This window comes from Prinia subflava, chromosome Z, assembly GCF_021018805.1.
Source record: "Prinia subflava isolate CZ2003 ecotype Zambia chromosome Z, Cam_Psub_1.2, whole genome shotgun sequence".
In the NCBI taxonomy this organism is placed as follows: domain Eukaryota; kingdom Metazoa; phylum Chordata; class Aves; order Passeriformes; family Cisticolidae; genus Prinia; species Prinia subflava.
In genome coordinates, this window is record NC_086283.1 from 25,597,832 (window position 1) to 25,618,845 (window position 21,014).

Genomic DNA, 21,014 nt, shown 5'->3' on the forward strand with positions numbered 1-21,014 from the left:
CCCAAGGCTAAAATCAACTAAACTGTTGACATTGATTTTAACATGGGTAGAACTCCACCTCAAGGATGTACATTGCAATTACTCAATTTTATTGCCAAGCTCTTCTGACAGGTCTGGTCTGCGTTGACACTACACATGGGACTCCCATTTAACATTGTGCTTTAAACATTTTTCTGTTAACCAATCACCCCAAACACAGGTGGGGGACATGAGTACAGCCACTCTTAGGTGCACATAGATGCAACAAGTGGCTAGAACACCATGCAGAAAGGCAAACTCTTCAGAAGAACACAAATACTCCTCCTGATCAATGCATATAGAAGAAACCTCTGGTGTAAATTATTCAGCTACACTTCCCACCACACAAACACACTTGCCTGGCACTCAGATGAGCAGGTGGAGCATGGTAGCCAGTGCTCCCACTCAGGGCAACAGCTCTCTACAGGAGTGACCTTCTCTTCCTCTTTCTTCATGACTTCTTTCTTGAGGAGTTTGTCAGGCACTGCAATTAAAAGTCTGTGAGCACTAGTGGAGTTAAAGTAAATAAATGTTTAATCTCTCTGGGGAAACATTTAAGAAGTATACCCAGATGTATTTACTGAAGATTTCACTAATTCAAATAAATCAAGTTAAAATTACAGACTAGACTGGCTATTGTCCATTTTCTGAAAACCTTTCAATTCAAAAAAGCAAATGGAAATGGTAAGTTCATTCATCCTTAGCTTTTTGACTGGGAGCAGAGCTGACACTGATGTGGTGAAAGACATTAGTATTTAACTACTTGAAGAAATTCACATTACCACTGTGTCCTTTTAAATTGCTGTACTTATGTTCGCCACATAAGTTGCTATTAGCAACTCTAAAAAACAAAAAAAACCCCCACCTCTTATATTACAGTCTTGAACATAGCAAAGGTTTATTGTACTAAATTCTTTGGAGCTTTCTTCACTCAATATTTGAAACAGAATTAAAATGCTATCCCTGGAAAAGAACTATTTCTTCTAAAGTATATATCACTCACTGTAAAAACAGACTTTGTAAACTAATGTAGCTGACAAGTGATCTCCAAGTTTTATATCATAAAGTAAAATAAGTCCTTGAGAGAATATTGACTTGCCCCTAAAATTTGACTTTCCAGCTTTTAAGCTAAATAAAAGCATATTGGTAAAATCCTTATATTAAAGTGATTTTGATTTCTCTGAAGCATGTGATAATTCCTGTTTGCCCACCAAAACTTCTTTTATCTGCATATCACTTCTCCAAATTTATAGTCATAAAGCTCTACAGGAGTAGAGTTTAAATGGTATATATTCAAAGTTGAAGCAAACATTTTGTATAGGACATATCAAACCCTTTGAGAGAGTCTGCCTTAAATATTTAAGTAATGATTCTCTAGGAATAAGTGAGGCTACCTGATGTTAAAAACAAAGTAATTTTTCAAATGTCTGCTTTACTAAATAAAAAATGTGTCTAACATTCAGATTTGGTGGGCTGAGGTTTCTTTTCAGGTAAACAACATTCTTTTGAAACAGCAAACAAAATTGTTGTTCTTGAAAACACTCACATTCAGCATAAGGAGGACAGAGTGACAACATAAAACAAATTTTAAAAAAAACCAGCATGCTAGTAGATTCTCATTTACCATACTTTGACACAAGAGGATCAAATTAATAACTCAAATGAAGAAAACATGTCCCATCTGGTAGTGGTGTAGTATTAAAGGAGCAAATTTATTGTCAGGAAGAATATTGGAAGGTCCTGCTTCCCTTCCAACATGTGTCAAAATCCAGTCTAGCTCACAGCATTTTGTTTTCCTGTATAAGAACTGGACAGTCTTGGACCTACAGGAATGAACACAGGATCAGCTTGCTTTGGTACAGAAGCAGCTTTGCTGCACTATGCATATGTAGATACAATCATCTAACCTGTTTAAGTAACACAAGAGTAACAAAAGCTTCAGAGAATAGAATACTTTCACTGACATTATGAAATGTCTCTCGGTGGTAATTTATATCTAAAAATATAACTAGTCTCAAAATTTCCCCTTATGAAGTTTGCAGCCTAGTGCCTTGCAGCAGCACAGAGTCCCATGTTCCATTAGGCTCCATTATCAGTAATATTCTTTATGGTATTTTAGTCAGGGGGACACAGCTCATTAACTAACCAGGAGGAAGGAATGAGACAAGAGTGATAAGAACAGGAACCTCAATGACAGAAAACTGTTCTTATAACATGCATTCAGCAAGTGAGTTTATCAGTTTGGGGGGACGATACACTTTCCCCATCAGTGCCAAAACACTTCACTAAAAAAGTGTAATTAAATATGCCTTCAGGAATGGGCTGAAATACTGTTGAAGTGGGCTTTCAGGTCTCACTTTAAAGTGAGAATTCAAATTCTATTCTGTGGAGTTAAAGAGGGACCAAAACTCATTTTTCTCTTACACAAACACTCTTACCTAAACCACCTCCAAAATATTTTTTAAAAAATTATGGCAGGTCTCAGATTCTTCTCAATTCTCACTTTTTTTTCTGGCAGTACTGCTCAAGTTAATTTTTGCCATCTCAGCAGAACAGATCCTGCATTTCCATGCTTTTCTAGCTGTAAAAATTTCTGCTTTCTTCTGGAACAGAAGATCTGGATTTAGTTCAGTCACTACATTAATTTTTCTAATGCATTCCAGGTCTCTGGAGACAGGTGGTTTAGGATGGAGATATATAGATATATAAATATATAGATGATATATAGATATATAGATATATATAGCTGTTTCTCCATGGAGCATTCTGTTGCCTCAGGTTTCCAAATCCAAATTAAGTAGTTAATGATTTATGTATACACTGAGCATTAGCATCTTTGTGCTACGTTAGTCATCAGATCACAAGTGGCTCTAAAGAGGCTTTAGTCAAACAAATGAATATTAGGTTGAATGATTCAGCTCACTTCGTGTAAACAGATCCAGCATGTTCACATCGATCATCACTAAACAGCACAGAGGCAGCAGGCTCAGTTGTAAAGGTGAAGAAAAAAACAATGCTATCATGGGACCAGCAACAAGCCCCTGGTTCTTCTTTAAATTCCGGTTTTATCACACGGATATGCCCTTCTCCAGATATATTATCCAAGCTTGCAAGCATTCCCTGTAGGTAATGTTTTTTATTAAAGCTTCACTGATGCCATTATGAAATTGTAGGACCCTGTCACTTCCTTTAAAGACAACTTTCAGTTTTCACAGTCACAAGAAACCCTGAATCTGTAAATGCATAACCAGAGACCAGCTGTATTTATACATACATGTAAGTATTATTAATTTTTTTAAGCCTAATTCCTAGTGCAGAGATTTAACTTAGACTTTTTAGACACTGAATAAGCAGTACAGGGCAGATGTGATTCTTCCTCCTCACCAAAGCTTCTGGTTATACATTTTGCTCTTCAAACCAAAGTTTCCTCTGAGGGTGTTGGATTGGCTTTTCTCTTTCTCAGTTTTGATACTCAAAGTCAATCATTTTATCACCTTTGCATTGCCTTCACTGACAAGACCAACCCTCAGCAATCTCTAACTCAGGAAACCAGGGTGGAGGAATGTTGGGAGGAAGACTTTCTCTTGGTCAAGAAAGACTGGGTTAGAGAACACCTATGCAAACTTGACATCCACAAGTCAAGTTTGAGCCTGAGCATTCTAGTAATGAGCAGGGTTTACTCTGCAACAAGGAAAGCAAAAGTCTCTCAAAAACAGAGTTAACTTGCAGGGGTGGCCTTAAAAAGAAAAATTCAGAGACAACTTGAATAAACCAGTTTTCAAGGTTAAATTGGTTTTGTTTTACAGATTCAAGATCATGGTTTGGCCTGACCAAGTAGAATAATTAAATATCAAGGAAGGGAATAGTTATAAAATTTTTTATGTTTGTTTAAACTCTGGTTTAGATAAAGTGACATCAGAAGTCCTTTAACAAAAGTATTCCTCAGCTGTATTCCCAGTCCCACATTGACAACAAGGCAATTCTCTGAATGTAGAGAAGATAAATTGTGCTAATGCCACTAAGCAAACATGACATTTTTGTTGTACTGTGATCATAGATGAGTCACCAAGTAAAATGATTAATCACAAATCCATGTTACTAGGCTCATTTAGAGATGATTCTCCCTTCACAAAGCAAGTAGAAGCTCTAAATTTATAGGCTAATGCGTTTATTCTAGCTGTAGCAGTCTCATTATTGGTCTTAAGCATCAGAGTCTGCAGGAAATTTGTGTGCAATTAAGCTAAAGTGATGACCTCCTTATACACATTTTGGCACTTTTTTATCTGACAGTCTGTTGTGCAAATATATAAATGAATTGAAGCATTACATAGAAATTACAGCTAATGCAATACCAAGAAAAATAGACATATCCCCAAACTTTAATACATATGCCAATAAGGTATCTTGACCATAAATTACACTCATTTTATCAGTCTACAAATGGGTTGATCAGTACACAAATGAGTTTGTGCTAGGATTTTAGACTGCTTCATTTTTGCTTGGCTAACATTTGTAACTTCTACAAACAGTTTTATGGCTTGAATTGTTTCAGGAGGAAGTGCATGCATTTGTGGAGCAACATGTTTATAAGTCAAACACACATTGTGAATACTTTCTATTTGGTAAATAAACTCACCTTATTTAAAAATAAGGCAGAAAAAATATTCTTTCCAACTTCATAAAGGCTTGCTAGCACCACAGTGCTTTTTCCCTTACCTTGAATTTAATAAAATTAAATACTCACATAAATGCATGCATTTCTTAATCTGACTGTCAAATTAGTCAATATTAATTGTCACTGAAATGATCACTTCCATCTACCAAGAGTAAAAGGTTTTACCAATCCTAGGCATGGTAGGCCCTGGTCCCCTGTACTACCCAAGAGGGACTATTCCAAAGCAGAGCTGGCTGAATATCAAGCATAACTTAAAGAACATGAAACAAATACATGACAATTTGATGAGCTTTAATGTTTAATGAGCTTTAATTATACTTTCAGCAGGGAGTAATTAGTTGAATATAAGAAATATACTTCTGAGTGTGTGGTGACTTAGCACCACAATCACAAGTTTTTAGAGCCTCCTAATACACAATATTTTTGCTTTGTTCAGCAGTAACAAAGAGTTAGGATAGAGAGGTCCCAAAACTAGTCTATGTCCTAGAAGAGCAGAGAGGAGTTCCCAAGTAGAATCACCCAGGAGTTGTGAGATCCTAAGCAAAAAGAATTTATAGTAACTGCTAGGCAGCTGACACTGCTCTTGTCAGAAAGTACCAGCCAGGTAGTGAACACACCACTGTGCTCCAGCTTCGAAACAAGATCAAGAACAAAATCTCTGGACATGCACAAACCTGCCCTGCATGAGGAGCATTTAGTGCCCATCGCCACAGTTCTTGTGTACTTCCAGTGCTCCTCAAGATCGTAACTGGTGCACTGCATCTTTAAATACCTCTGGAACGCAGGAGACATGAAACCTACAGAACAATCTAAACTATGTTTAGATGCTGTCCACACCTAAAAATTGACCAGCTATTAAAATGAACTGATTTCAGTTCTTCCTTTGCTCCTACTAGGCACAACAGAAAGTAAACCGTGTGACTAATTATTTATTTCTACACTGAACAAAGAGAGCAAGGACTAAATCAACTTTTAAGTTGATTAACTAAGATTCTTCTTAGTTACTAAGAAAGGAAACAAATATGAAATGAGAATTACCTAAATAACAAGAATGATCTATAATGAGTTAAAACTATGTTTTCAGCAACCCCTGCAATAAACTCCCATGTTGTACTCACAGGTTGCTGTTCTCAGGAAATATAGACAGGAACTATGTGTCAAGAAAAACAAGCTATGAAGATATAAACAGCTTTCTGCCACATTTTAAATCTCTTTACTCTGTGATTGATTTAAAACTGTTCCCTCCTTCCAAGATTATTTGGGCACACACCTTCCCAGGGGAAATATCCTACAGTTGAAAACTTCAGAATCTGCTACTGTTTTTATGACAGCTACTGACATAACAGAGGACGGCTCTGCAACCACACAGAAGTGTTCAAAGCCTTCCTAGTTCTGCACAGAACCATTAAAAGCTTGACTTCCAAGAATGAACCCAAGATATTAGGGAGAACTCCTCACATGTTCTCTGCATTTATGTGTGTTAGCAAGCTTTTTGAAAGGTAGCAATAACTGTCAGACGAGCAAAGAGAGAAAAAGAAACACTACAGAACAGCTCCCTTTGAAGCAGTACTTTCCTTTGTTCCAAAGGAAGCCCAGTTCAGAGATTATTATTAAAAAAAGATAAAGTTGGTCAAGCTATATCTTGTCTGCACTGCCTCCCATGGACAGACAGCTATGTACATTATGAGACTCAGCACATTACAAGCTGGCTGCTTGTTTTCTATTCATCACCTAATATTTTGCAAAATTCCCAGTCCACAGTGAGGAAGTCTGAATTCAAAACAGAAATCGGGAAATTTAAACAGCAATGCAGCTCATACTTAACACTAAGCAGGAGTGTACTTCCACCTTTTAGTTGCAATAACCAGGACCAGGCAAGAATTACCAATCATCATAAACAGAAAAAGCTAACTTTCGCGTTAGTCACTGGAAATGTTTTTATTGTAAAATTGACCCTTAACGGAAAGATCCCTACTCCAAAAACAGCATAGAAGGAGAAGCAGATCCCCCTAACATCTTTTAACAGGATACAACAGAAAAAAGGAAAGCGTTTGCAGCAAAGCAACTTCGGCCGCTGTGGTTTAAAATCCACTAAATGACCACAGTGCTCCCCCTGGTGACAACAGACGGGCCAAGGTACTCGCCGTGATAATCGGCTGTCACACTTCAGCATCAACCACTGCAGTAAATTCTCCTTCGAGAAACTTTGCAGCAATACTGCAGTTGCTTCCACTGAAGAAAGATCAGAAAGACTCTAATGCCACGATGAATTATCATGCTTTAGCTTCAGGGATGTGTTCTACATTATTAGAAATAAATTCTTACACCAGTGATGCTTCCAGGTGTAAGTCACTGCACCATGGAGGAAAGAGCATTAAATGATATTTCAGAACAGAAATATGGATTTGGATTTAAATTTGATTTCAGCACTAGAGAAACAATTTACAATGGATGAATGTTCTAGGAGGAGGTGAAAAGATGTTTTCTACCTGGTAAAGCACAGGATCTTTAGGAACACATACAAAGGATCTCAGGAAACCAAACGGTAACTAGTTTTGTGCTGGAAAATGTTTGGATGAAGTGTTCAGTTCAGCACAGTATAGTAAGAGTGGCTGAGGACAGCAAACCCATAGCCAATGACACCTTTCCCTGTCAATTAAGCAAAGCAAGCTTATCAATTGGTTTTGCCTGTGTGGAAATCTTCATTCAGCTTGTGCCTCAACAGTGTTTGGCCATCAATGCAGTGGAACTGGCTACACTTGAGAGAAAAATGAAGAAATGCTTAAGGACAGCTATAATAAGAGATTCATAACATCACTGGTTGTGCCTATGTAACCCTGGAGACAGGCAGCTGTTGGCCAGATCAGACTCACCTGTGCAACTGGCACCTTGATAATGAACTGCTGCAACAGGACAGATGGGAAAGTTCCTGGGAAAGTAAGCGTCAGCTTCCTTGCAGCTTCTGGGTGCTATCTAAGGAAACATCAGCCCCTACAACAACTGAACACCCCAATGGGTCAATGTTCTTGGAAGCATTTCAATTTGGTTTTTGTGGCAGAACATTCCACACTGTCACTCACCTTTGGGTGAGAACAGAAAAAACACACAAGCAGGCTGCTCAGGTGAAGGCACAGCACCACAAGAGCAAGAGCTTCCACAGTTCTGTTAACAGTAATTAAAGATCTCTCACAGTTTGACAAGACTTGCTGTGATATGCAGCATTTTTCACCTTGTCCTTCTCCATCACTTCACATCTACAGAAACTGGGACAGCAACACTGGGTCAGTTTTAACTTCTGTCAGTGTTTGATGAGAATCAACCCCTAGAAGTGTTTGAAGAGCCATAGCCAAGACAAAGAAGGCAGTTTTAGATCCCTGAGATGCTGCAGGAAACCTTCTGCACGTTGAGGAATACATCCCTATGCCAGCTATCCTCTTCTCAGGTTTTCAGGAATTTTTTTTTTTGGTGTATTCCGAGGGGAAAAAGGAGTTTTCACAATATTACACTTAAAACTTCAGTATTGCAGAAGGCAAATTTTGTTCAGGGACACAACTTATACAAGTTGGCAAGTGTCCTCACTCTTGCCTATTCAAAGAGTGCTGTGTTCTTGCTGGTGCTGAGTACATATATTAAAAAATACTTCTGGCACAGGAATCAAAACAAAGGACAGACAGCTATAAATACGTGTCCTTGGGTTATACAATTCACAACAATTAATTGCTTCCCTATGAAACAATTCTTGGCAGATTTTGTGGTTAACAAACTCCTTTAGCTAAGGGGGGATCAGTTTGCTTTCTCAAGAACAGTTAAGATGTGCCACTTCATTTGTATTCTCTGCCTGAAGAGTGACTCCGCAGGTCCTGTATACAAATCCTCCTGCTCTGAAGAAGATACCACATAGTTTCATAAGAATCTTTGCTATATCATTAATTTTAATTCCAACCTGTACTTCAATATGCACATAACCATTTTCAAATACAATGAAAACTTGAATTCAACAGCATCAGAGCCTTCAGTAAATCCTTCACAACTTCAGAAAAATCTCTATAAACATTGGGTAAAGTAGATACAGAATGTACAGAGAATGATTTTTCTATACAAAAGTGCATTTTAGCAATATGATTAGCAGAGAACCTGGAGGAAAAAAAACTCAATTTAAGCAATACCATATAGTCTATACCCTCATCTCTCCCTCTGACAAAAAGAAAAAAAAATCAACCCTCCCACCTTCCCCTTGCTTTGGTTATTAACTATATTCAAGGCTTCAATGTTACAATTATTTTTTTTACACTGAACAATTTATTTGTCATTTGGAAATGTTTTCAAGTTAGCCAGAGAAGAGAGAATGCAAATATGATTCATCAGAGTTAACAGTCAAAATAGACAAACTTTGAATATTACTTAGATTTGCCTGTGATAGATTAATAAATTAATCTTTGCAATCCTTAAATGGACAAGTGTTGACTTTTCTGTGCCCACAAATTGCAAGATCAGTAAGCTTAAGAACATTAAACCAATAAATCTAACAACATTTGCCATGAAAATCTGGCTTATATGAATGAACTTCAAAAGCTCCCAAAACAGTCAGATTTATTAATATTTATAGACCAATGTATCAACTGATTTCAAAGTTGAAAGAGTGTTAGGAGAAAAGAAATGGCTTCAGGCCATTCAGCATACATGAACAGTAAATATTGCCATTTTTATCTTTCTGTATTGTATATGCACTCTGATGTAAATGCATGTAAATTCAAGCTGGTTGGTTGGGTTGTTTTCTCCCCAGAGAATGAGATTCACAGGTTTCAAACCACAATATGAGAACTAAAATTTGAGCCCAGGAAAGTCTTGCAAAGACTTTTCCTGCTCTTCTGAATAAGCACCCAATACTGAGCACATTGTAACCATCTTTTTATCAGCTTCCCAGATTAGAAAAAAAATTAGGTATTTTAACAAAAGATTACATTAGATACACAGAAATCAGCCAAGTTTGTCAGGCAGCTTTCTTCATCATATTTAAAATCATATTAGAAAGTAATGTTCTCTCTTGTTTACAGTCCTGTTGCAATCTGATTTTCAGTGCTCCTTCTAAGCCTTTTTAGAGAAAAAGTCACCATGGAAGCAAACTGTTATCATTACAGAGTGTAAATTGATTATATTCACATTTCAGTGGGTACAAAGTTCCTAGAGACACAGTTTTGGTACCATGATACCATGTAACTATGAGCTTTTTCCTGTGTCTCCGTGTTGCTTTTAAGCTTGATGTTTCTTCTCTATTAATAAAAAGCAGGGGTTTTATTTATTTTTTTAAGAAAAAAACACAATAAGGATGCATTATTTTAGCAGTCTGTTACTCTTCATCAGAACTCAGTAGTTACACCTGTAGCCACAATGGCCAAAACTTAAATCAGCAAGACCAGATTTCCTTGACATTCCAACTGTTTGACTAATACCACAGGTATTTCACAGAAATTAATAAATTTAGATTGGAAAAGTCCTTTTAAGATCATCAACTCCAGCCCTAAATCTAACACTGCCAAACCCACCACTTGACCATCTCTAAGTGCCACACTTACACGTCTTTTAAAGCTGCCATGTTTTTAAAACATGGGTCATCCTGAGTAAGCATTGGGCATACTGCACAGACAAAAATGAATCTGACAAAAAATCTCCCCCCACTAAAAAATGAGTGGGTCACTGGAACTACAGAGGATAAGAAAGCAAAAGGAAAAGAAACCCAAATGCGTAGAAGTATGTGAGAACTCTTGAATGCCACAGTCACTTCGGGCCTGATTCTCTGCAATCAGGAAAAGATAACTTGTATCTCTAAGTACTTGGTGAAGAACATTCAAGATGATGTTATTGTGCATTCCTACCAGAACATTCACAGTTTTCTATTCTTTGTATTCTTATGAGCATCCTGGATCTATGAGATTGCAGAGCTATTAATTATTAACATGGAATACCTGGAAATTCATTCTCCTCTGTCATTTTAACTGTCACACCACATGCCTGAAGTACCTGCTGAAGACAACACAGCACAAACAGCTATTCTGGCACCCAGGACCTTTCTGTCCAATGTAACAGAGGAGCAACTGGACCCATCTAATCACTTAGAATAATTTATACTTACATGCTCACACTATGATGGAAATACTATCCTCCCTCACTTCAAGATCTCTGGAAGCTAGTAGACAGATGACCACAATGAACTGTACCTCATCAAAATGATGGGGTCTTCTCTCAGTAAAACCCTGAGGCATTCTAAACTCCGAATAACTGCTGAAACAGAATAAAGTGACACACTTTCATGCTCCACCACACTGAGATATTGCACCTTTCTTACAATTCACTTCAGAGTTTCAATTCTCCACAGTACAAAGTGTGCATTTTTCTTCAGAAAAAAAAAATCAATCACATCTCAAAGTCACTGCAGAAAATAAAGGTTGTACTGAACTGTGACAGTGTACACATGGTGAAGTATTTCATGATGAATTCAGCCATTACCATGAAAGAGTTTAACAACCGCACCCTGAAATTTGCCAAATTGATAGCAATTAAATTTTATCTCCCGTACAAGATATTTAAAAGAAGCTCCAGTTTTAAGCCAATCTAAATTCTCAGTAAAGTGTATAGTGTTAAGAAGTTTTCAGTATTCATTATACAGGAGGGAGGCATCAACCAGCAACAGTGCAGTACAAGCAAATACTGACAGGTCACAGACACTTGTGGTTAGTGGACAAATAACTGGCCATATGGGATAGCTAACATGAGCTTAAAATTACATTACCTGGCTTTTAGTCAGTCAGTGGCCAAGCCTGGGGACTTGTTGTAGAGCAGCACTAAGTTCAAACATACTTGTTTGACTATGGACCTCATTTATTTCTTATCAAAACCCTTCCAGAGGCCATTGTTCAGATAATTTACTGGTCAGTTTATTTTGAGGCTAAAAGGAACACCACTTCAGAAAGAAAAATACTTGAGCTGTTAGGGCTAATAAGTCTGGGTATGACATGGAACATTAAATGTCAGTAGTCCTAAAGCTGATCATGCATTTTGCAGGATTGGGTCATATCCTGCAATCACAGACACCTATGGCCAGGCTAAGGTGTCAAAGTCCTTAATTCAAGCGCAAAATTAAAGTAATGAAGCATCAACATAATTAAAAATTATTTCCTAAACTCAGAACTCAAAAATACTTTTATAAACTTTTAAATTTCGTATTAAAATTTAGAACCATCATTTTTATCTCAGCCACACGGGGAAGAGTTCTATAAAGGTAGTTCCAAAGACTAAAATCAGCTTAAAGATTGTCAGAATTAAGAAAAAGGTTGAAATTACAACTACTTCCCTACCTGAAAGCCACAATTTTACTTAATTTTCTTATGATGAGGAATTTCAAAAGCTGATAGACAACAAAAGAATTCTGATACATGTCATGGTGTAACACAGAAGACAACCTCAGCTAAACATACAATTTAACAAGTACAGCTGCATTAATTAAGTTCTCCTGTCAACAATATAAATCTATTTAGATATGCTTCTGGGGAAGAAAACCACATCCCCAGAAGCATATTTGAATATGTTGTGTGCCATTTGTTTGCACTTCAGTTTCCAGCAGTGTTTTTAACTATTTTAAGTAGTGTCCTAGACAACTTAATTGCAAGGCTGAAGAAAGCCCCATAAAGCAAAAGACTTTTCCTCATGCTAAACAATCTTCCTAATAATGGGAAAGGAAGACAGAAAAAGTCAAGTGTAAAACTAACTCTAAGTTGGAAAAAAACTAGAAAAGCTGAAGCATAGTAATGCATACTTTGTGTCACCCAAAAGCGCCCCTAGACTTATGTGCAAGTAAGTTAGCAGGTTAGCCAAGTTCAAATTTACTTAAAATCATATCTATTCAGCAGCTTTTCAGAAGACAGATAAGTTTCTGAACTCTTTGTTGCAAAACTAGTCTCAAAAAGCTGAAGTTACTCAATACTTAGACCTTCTTAGCAAAATTACACTTGAGAAAAGATCTGGGTTGTATTGTGAATACTAAGAAAAATTTGGTCAAGAAATACATGTAAACAATAAGGATAATACACTTAAGGCTTAGAAAGAACACTGATAAATTCACCCCTGTCACATCAAAACATCCACATCTCCTTCATGGTCCTCCTCAGTCACTTTTAAAGACAGCACTTCTTCGTTAAGAAATAATCCACTCAGTCTTTCCTTACGAGCTTGTCTTTGCTCTTTCAGCTGTCTCTTGCGTATGGCCTTCTGCTGGAGTTTCCGTTGCTTGGAGCGTTTCTGTCAAAATACAGAAGAGACAAAACATAAGATTTTGTTCCATAAATTAGAAAAAACAGCTCTGAACCTGGCAAACATAAATTAACCTCTAAAATAACATCTGCTCTGAAAAATAACAAATACGAATTCTCAGAGGTGGTGTAAGCATTCATCCAAAATCACGCCTAGTATTAAATATCAAGACCATTTACCACAACTGAATTATGAGGCACAACATTACCCTGTGACATTGCATAGTCAAGCCTTTGATTGGAGGAATCTATATTGCTGGAGAAATGTTACAGTTTTACATTAACAAACCCAAGATACTGAAGAGCAATAAAGAGCTGCTCCTCTTCTTCACACTTAAATTAAAATTGTGGGGACAGACAGAATGCCACAGTACTACTTTAAATGAAAAATGCTTCAGAGGATCCTTTCCCACCAAGGAGTATCATGAAACATGCTCAAAAAATAAAGACTCAAAAGGCCTGATGCAACTTCTAGGTGAGAAAAAACCCAAAAACAATCAAGGGTGTCTGTACCATCCAGAAGTTATGCCTAAATTAGGGTGATCATTCTTAAACAATTGTTTTTCTTAACGTAGATGCATAAGCCCTTATTCAAGCCCGCTCAACTTCTCCTAAACAAAAGGAATTCAAATATCTACTACACACAAACATCAGGCTTTCAGTTACATGGGAAGAGCACAAGTTTAAATTCCTTATCATCGTTGTTTTAGCTGGATAACTCAGTTACTGTGTTCCTTCAGGACAAACATCACAGATAAGATCCCATGAGCAAGTTTCAGGAGTTAAGACAGCTTAATTAATACAGATATACAGAATTAGAAACTTTACTTTTGAATCCCGGATTCTTTCTGCAGCACTCGTGGACAAATTGCTGTCGCTGTGCGCTCGACTCATGTTGGCACTGGAGTTTGAAGCAGAGTTGGCAACGCTGGAGCCACTGCTGCTTGCTGAGCTGACCATGCTGGCACTGCTGCTGCTGGCACTGGCACCACTCACGCCACTGGTACTCGCACAGCTGTAGCTGCTCCTCTTCCAGCTCTCCCTTGCAGACCGCTGGCGAGGTCCGTGTTCCTTGATATAGTTTCTCACCTTTAGAACAGAGGCAGAAAAATTACTGCAGCTTGATAAACGCTGCACTGAGATGTTCTTTTTCATGGAAAAAACACAATCTGCCTATTAATGATGAAGTTATTTGGTCAGTTCAGCTAGGCTTTTAAAACATTTTCCTATGGCTGCTTAAATCTCAAGCCATCTGCAGTCACCCACAGAACTTAACTAAGTTAGCATTTGTGACATTTCACTCTGGAGGGAAGAAAAGTAAGTAGCAAGGGCTGGAGGGTTCTTGTTGCTTCTGTTAGGTTTGTGGTTATGTACCAATATGTTATTCTTTTAATACCAAATAGGACTATCAGACAAGTTTAACTGAACTTTGTTGTTTACGTAATGTATCAAACCGCTTTTTTTGCCTGGTATACTCAAATAAAAGTGTGTGTAAATAAAGAAGCACTCCTCTACTTTAAGACAACACTTACAAAATGCTTGAAATATGAAACGGACCAAGCCCATAAAAGCAGTGAATGTTTTCCATTTTCAACTTTATCTTCATCATTATCAGTGCAACTGAGGAGTCCAGCTTGTTTGGACACTGCATCTCTTCCCAACAACACATCTCAATAATCCAGTTACTGAGAAGACAGTAAGGTAGACAGAAGGGTGTCTACCTTATTAGCCAAACACCCTTCTTGGTTATAATTTGCATCTTGTAACATCTTTCAAATGCATTATTCTCTACCCCTTTTTATATGAAATTTATGGTCATCCCCAATGAATTCCAGTCTTTTGGACTTTTAAATGCTAGTTTACTTTAAGTGAGCAAATGAAGACTCTCAGCTAGCTGATGGTCATGAGGTAGGAGTACAGTGCCATAAGCAGCACCGGGTCCACAACATAACTCATTACACACTCACCAGCTCTGGCTTAACACACAGTGAGAATACATAACCAGTCTTTTATGTAAAGGTTTAATACATACAATATGCTTTTGAACTCTATTTTACACCACTGATATTATTGTGCTCTAGTGTCTCTCTCTCTACATCTAATGATTATGCATAAAATTTGATCACAAGTCCACAAGATTTTGCAACATATAATCAGATGCTGAAAGCCTAAAGTCAAATGTACAAACCTTAACTCACCTGTTTCAGTTTTTCATCTGTAAGACAGTTCAATTCAATAATGAATTCACTATCTGTAGGTGAGATCTGAGCAGTAGGATCAATAATTTTAATAATATCAAGTTGCTCTCGAAGGCCCATCTCTGTACTGACTTTGCGACTCAAATATTCAATATATTCAACCTAGGACCAAAGAGAGGCAGGTCATTTTGAAGCATTATTGATTCTAAATGAGAAACAGGAAAAAGAAAGAACCAACAGAATAAAATATGCACAAATATCACGGTTCTAGCCTTGAGTATCCTTAAAAACTTAGGCTGAAAAGTTGAGTAGGCATTGAACTGCGTCCTACAGATGCAAAGGACAAGGTTTAGCTTTAAGAATTAAATAGTACTGCACAGGTCTGCATTTACACCTACAGCAAACAGGATGGCCTTTAAGCTGTGTCTTTTAATTGGAAGTTCTTCTGTACATTGCAGTTCTCACATAGGAAAAAAGTCACCTGTTCATCATTTGTCATTGCACTCCATGGAAGTTCATCAAGATTCCTGTGCTTGTTTTTCTTTTTAGGAAGCAGACAGGGAGAACTTGGAATACTCGGTATAACATCAGAAAGCACATCACTCCCACTTGTAATGTCACTGCCAGGCAACTTGTGACATGCAAAAGGAAGAACAAAGCTTTAGAATAGAGTAGGCAGATTGTAAATCATTCTAACACTATTAACAATTCAAAACATACCGTCAAATTAGCAAAGCATTGATTATCTCTGTACTTTAACAAACTCTTTCTAATTACTCAAACCTGCAATACTCCCTTAAATCTTCCCACAAACAGCATGTGCAGTAAACTCAATCTATACTATTCTGTACTTATCAATCCTCTTTTTAAAAATTTGTGTTTAAGAAAACAGCAGATCGAAGTTGCATTTCAACTATTTCGCTTCTCCATTGGTGGAAATTGTCCATTACAATCCAAACCTAAATCACCTCCCATTTTGGAGCATAAGTCTGGTTTCAGGAAGATAATTTTAAAGTAGGTCTGTAATTCCTATCTCCATAATTACCCAAGACAATTCAATTAAAATCACTGTTATTTGACTGGAAGCAACGGAGAACTTCAGCTAGCTTCATTTACACAACTGATACGCGATTTCTGCACTTCCAGTTGAAGTGGGACAGCTGGATTACTTGTGCTCAGATTCTGCCAAATAATACCATGAAGAGCTACAAAAAAGTTTTTCCAAATTCCTACAAATCCAGTAAAGTAAGTCTCTTAAGAAATGCTTGTTTTAAAAAACAAAGAGAAATAAAAAAGCTAGTTACCAACCAAACATACTGTCAGCTAGCTAAGGCATAGGAAATGGCTTCTTTTCAAAAGAATTGCCAAGTTTATCAGGCAATTGAAATTTCATAACCCAGTGAAGCTCTGAATCTTTGAGATCCAAGAGCCTGAGCTGTTCCTACAGGCTGGATGATATACACACACTTACAACTTCAGTGATATAACACATTGAGATCAGCAGCTGGACTAAACCAGTCAGCAATACAAAGCTGATCTCAGTACACGCCATGATCCCAAGTACACTTGCATCTTCTGGATCTGAGCTTTCTTGAAATCAGTTTCCAGCTCTTGTAGTGTCCTTCCAAGACTCTCTACATACTCTGACTAAGCTTTATGACAAAATTTTAAAGTATTCCTCAATAAATTCTGAAGTTCTATGTTGTCTATTTCAAAGTTATGTGTACATTCATAGTTGATTTAAGTCTTTAATATAAAAAGTCAATTTAGGTCTATAATATATGAAAAATGTGTATCAGATTTGAAAAACTGCTGAACAGGGAAGACTATCACAAACTAGAAATACCCAACAAGGACTGCACAGACTAGGGAAAAGGATGTGATTTGCCTTCCCATTCTGGTGAGACAAAATGAGCTCTGTACTCTCACTGGCATTAAAAAAAATAGGATAGAAATAAGCTATGGCAAGTGTTTGTACACTCTACCTAGAAAGTTTCCGTAGGATCAGATATGTATAACCAGATTTCATTAGCAGGACAGATCCTCAGTACAGAGGGTCTAAGCTCATGGATACAAGAAATATATGCTGGTCTCTAAAACCAAACAACCATAATACGTAAGTGTCCTTCTTTGGAGGACTGACCTTCAGTCTCTCCTCCTGATTAAGGAGGTTGGAATAAAATGAAACATTTTTTCTATTGTTCAAGATTCAGGTATGTGCTCCTATGTTCAGTAGTTACAAAGAAACAAGTGCTGAGGTCACTTGGTTTGTTCAGAAGAGGAGACTGAGGGGAGACTTCATAGCTGTCTACAGCTTCCTCAAGAGGGGGAGGCACTGATCTCTTCTCTCTGGTGACCAGTTACAGAACACAAGGCAACAGTAGATTAACAGGGGAAGTTAAAGTTAGATATCAGGGAAAAGGTTCTTCCCCCACAGGCTGGTTGAAAACTGAACAGGCTCCCCAGGGCAGTGGTCACAGCACCAAGCCTGACAGAGTTCAAGGAGTGTTTGGACAACACTCCCCGGCACAGGGTGTCATTCCTGGGCTTGTTCTGTGCAGGGCCAGGAGCTGGACTTCAGTGATCCTTGTCGGTCCCTTCCAACTCAGGATATTCTGTTCTATTACTTTTCAACTACAGCCAAACCCAGCATGCAATAGTCTACACAAAATTTTACATATCCAGTGGAACCAGTTTACCTGCCACTCAAACTCGCTGTCTGACCAATCCCAGTATGTGCTGATAGAAGAGGAGACATCACTGCAGACACTGCCCTCGGGGAACAGATCAAAAGAGGTGAACTCCTGGTCATCCAGCAGAGAGTAACAATCATCCTGATCCCCCACTGACACCGAAGAAAACAGCTCCTCGCTGCACTCCGAGCTGGCCACGCTCGTCCCACAAGATGTCAAGTTCCACCTGCAAAACAGGACAGCACAATTAGAGAGCGGCAAACCTTGGCATCATGTGTCCTAAGAAATTCCTTTATGCCTTGTAAAACGATCTCCACTTTGCTAGACAGCGATATTATACATTGATTTTATTGAAATAAGTGATAATTATGTAAATTGAAGCATTCTTAAGGAATTTTTAAATATTTTTAGAAGTACATAAGCTACACCAAAGGGAATACAGTGTTACAAACATCAAGGCAAAAATCCGTATCCAGTTAGTATAATTACACCTTTATTTTGATATATTATCAGTTTCTACCCCAGAGCTATGACTCTGCAGTACAGAAATTGCCCTTTTTTTGCTGCTGTTTGGGTTATTAAAATACACCAATCTAAAAGTAAAATTTTCCATATATTGGGATATTTAAACTTCCATATAAACTGGAATAAACAGAACTAAGTAATTAATCAATTTGACTTCAGAACAAATAGAAGTCAAAAAGAAATTTTGGCTTGACAGTCCCTCACAAAATCAAGGCTTAATAAGGAAATACATTATGGATCTTATTCTCAACACTGAATGTCAAAAACATTGACATACTATTGCAATGAGACAGTTCAGGATGGGGAAGTGACCAGTGTGAAAATGATACCATGCCAAAACGAAACACTTTTTTCACCTCATTATTTCATTGCAAAGCCAGTTGAAATTGTTGCTAAAAGAAAGCTAATGAGAACTCAATTTTCACAGAACAGATTTTTTTTACTCTATTGAAAGTAAACCAGAATATAACAAGCTCATGAAATCAGTCTCCATATTTGGACTTATTTTACATATTGGAGAAAAGTAGGTCGAGACAAATATGAGTCAGCACAGCACTGCAATATGGCCAAAACAATTTGAAAAGAACTTCTAAAATGCACCACACAAACCCACACAATCAACTCCTGTTCCATCAGGCTGTCCACTTCAGCCTGGCTAACTAGAAAAACACTCTTCTATCCAACTGAGCAATCCTATCACCAGAAAGGCTGGTCCTCAATATCATTAAGTTGCATACCAGGCTGGCTAAATATGTTTGTGATGGATTCACTCCCACATCTACTTGACCAGATGTGAATTTATCCAAGGTTACAGTCATTTCCAAAACTTTCCTTGTAACAGATTCAGGAGTTCCTGCCCTGCGTCCCTTCCTGCATCCCTTATAGATGTGCAGTGCTTTGCTGGTACAGACTCTTGTGGGCAGGGCAATCCATTGGTAATGAGCAGAACAAGACTGTGGTGACACAGCATGTTACTTAAAACATGAACACAGCTTCAGAATCCACTAAATAATAATGAAAGGAAAGACAGAGTGGACAAAGTTCCCAGACATATCAAAAAAAAAAAAAAAAGGTGAGGTACAGTGGATCTAGCACCAACAAACTACACAGATACTCCAGATACAGGCAGTCAGCATTGCCTTCTCATAGTCGGGGGGCTGCTGTGCTCCCTGGGGTGAACTGGACTAACAACAAAGGGGAACTACATTAAAACCACTCCTAACTATAAAAAATAGAAAGCCTTATGTGAACATCATGGATTGAGCTGCACATCTGCAATGCCTTAATCAGAGCAAGACAGGGCATGTCCTTTTCCAGAGAAGTCAAACAACCCCTCAAGATGCCTGGGTTACAAACCTGGGTTTGTAAAATGAGCAAACCTGAGCCACACACTTGGGAAGGCAACACAAAGAGAAATGTACAAAATAATTTAATGCAAATTTGGTGACTATCACACATTTATTTACAGATATTCTAAGAATATATCTTACTGCTCATGCCTTATGACTTAAGAACTATATTATGAAAGTGTATCATGTTTGATCAAGGCTCTTCATGCTGAATCATTTAAGAGTGTACAACTAAGAGTTTGCCCTTGTGAATGACACTCTTAAAGTGCAAGTTCCATGACTTCATAAAAATTCACCGGAATTTCTTTGCAGAGTGATATTTTCACTTCTAGAATAGACCTTTTCTACAAATTACAGGCAGAATAATTTGCCCTTAATTAGTAGCACGGGGTGGAAATGTTTCTGCATGAGTCAGTGCAGTCAGCAAGTCGCCTAACTCATTCTGAATCTCTAAAGATCTGCCTGGTGTCCATGCAAGGCCTGCCTTTAAGTCTTATAAACACACCACTTTGTAGCTGCCTACAGCCCTCAAAAATTCAAAATCTCAAAAACAAGAAACTCGGAATGAGGCTAGGAGCAGCCTGATCCTAATGGAAAGTCTCCCTGCCCAGGGCAGGGGAGTTAGAACTTGATGACCTTTAGGGTCCCTTCCAATCGAAACCATTCTGTGATTCCATGAAAAACACATCTTAAAAAACCGACCCAGCTCACACTGTCAGCTGCAACGCGATGAGCCGAGCGCAGACTAAGCCAAAGGGAAGGGTAACCCAGCAGGGCGCGCGGCAGCGCCTCCAGCCCGGCCATGCCCGGCTCGTCCCGGGCAGGGGCAGGGCAAGGATGCGCGGCCCTGTCAGGGGCAGCCCCGACCTCCGCGCCGCCCGCCCCGGCCGCTCAGCATCACCCGGCCCGGCACTCAGCCCCGACCCGCCGAGCGGACCTGTTGGAGTGGAAGCGGTGCAGCGGGTCGGTGCGGTGGCAGGACGAGAGCTGGCAGCCGAAATCGCTGACGTCCAGGCAGCCCTCCTCGCTCAGGCTCAAGCTGCCGCCCCGCGGCGGGTGCTGGTGCGAGAGCAGCGGGCACGGCTCCTCGGGGGCCAGGAACTTCTCGTACGGCTCCTCGGTCATGGCGGCGGGCGCGGGGGCGGCGGGCGCGCCTCAGGCGGCGGCGGGAGCGCCTCAGGCACACGGCATCGGCGGCGCCGCCATCAGCGGCCGGTCGCGGGACGCGCCGCGCGCTCCCCGCCGCTCCTTCC

At 38.8% G+C, this 21,014-nt stretch overlaps 1 protein-coding gene across 1 annotated transcript; it reads right to left on the reverse strand.

The window, feature by feature from the left end:
* Window positions 1–1,711: 1,711 nt before the first annotated feature.
* FAM199X (family with sequence similarity 199, X-linked) lies at window positions 1,712–20,910 on the reverse strand. Its single transcript, XM_063421972.1, has 6 exons — window positions 20,699–20,910; window positions 17,894–18,113; window positions 15,676–15,825; window positions 15,195–15,356; window positions 13,825–14,085; window positions 1,712–12,985 (listed from the first exon to the last, which is right to left on the reverse strand). Exons 1-6 carry the CDS (start codon window positions 20,884–20,886, stop codon window positions 12,815–12,817), a joined length of 1,152 nt encoding a protein of 383 aa, XP_063278042.1. The 5' UTR covers window positions 20,887–20,910; the 3' UTR covers window positions 1,712–12,814.
* Between the last annotated feature and the right edge of the window lie 104 nt (window positions 20,911–21,014).

What these genes read in the sequence shown, in the direction of transcription:
- FAM199X (XM_063421972.1), bottom strand. Translation starts at nt 20,886, where the DNA reads ATGACCGAGGAGCCGTACGAGAAGTTCCTGGCCCCCGAGGAGCCGTGC. An exon ending in ACAGCGAGTTTGAGTGGCAG is followed by an intron (nt 15,826 to 17,893) that starts GTAAACTGGTTC and finishes GCATGTCACAAG; the next exon opens with TTGCCTGGCAGTGACATTAC. An exon ending in CAATGACAAATGATGAACAG is followed by an intron (nt 15,357 to 15,675) that starts GTGACTTTTTTC and finishes CTTTGGTCCTAG; the next exon opens with GTTGAATATATTGAATATTT.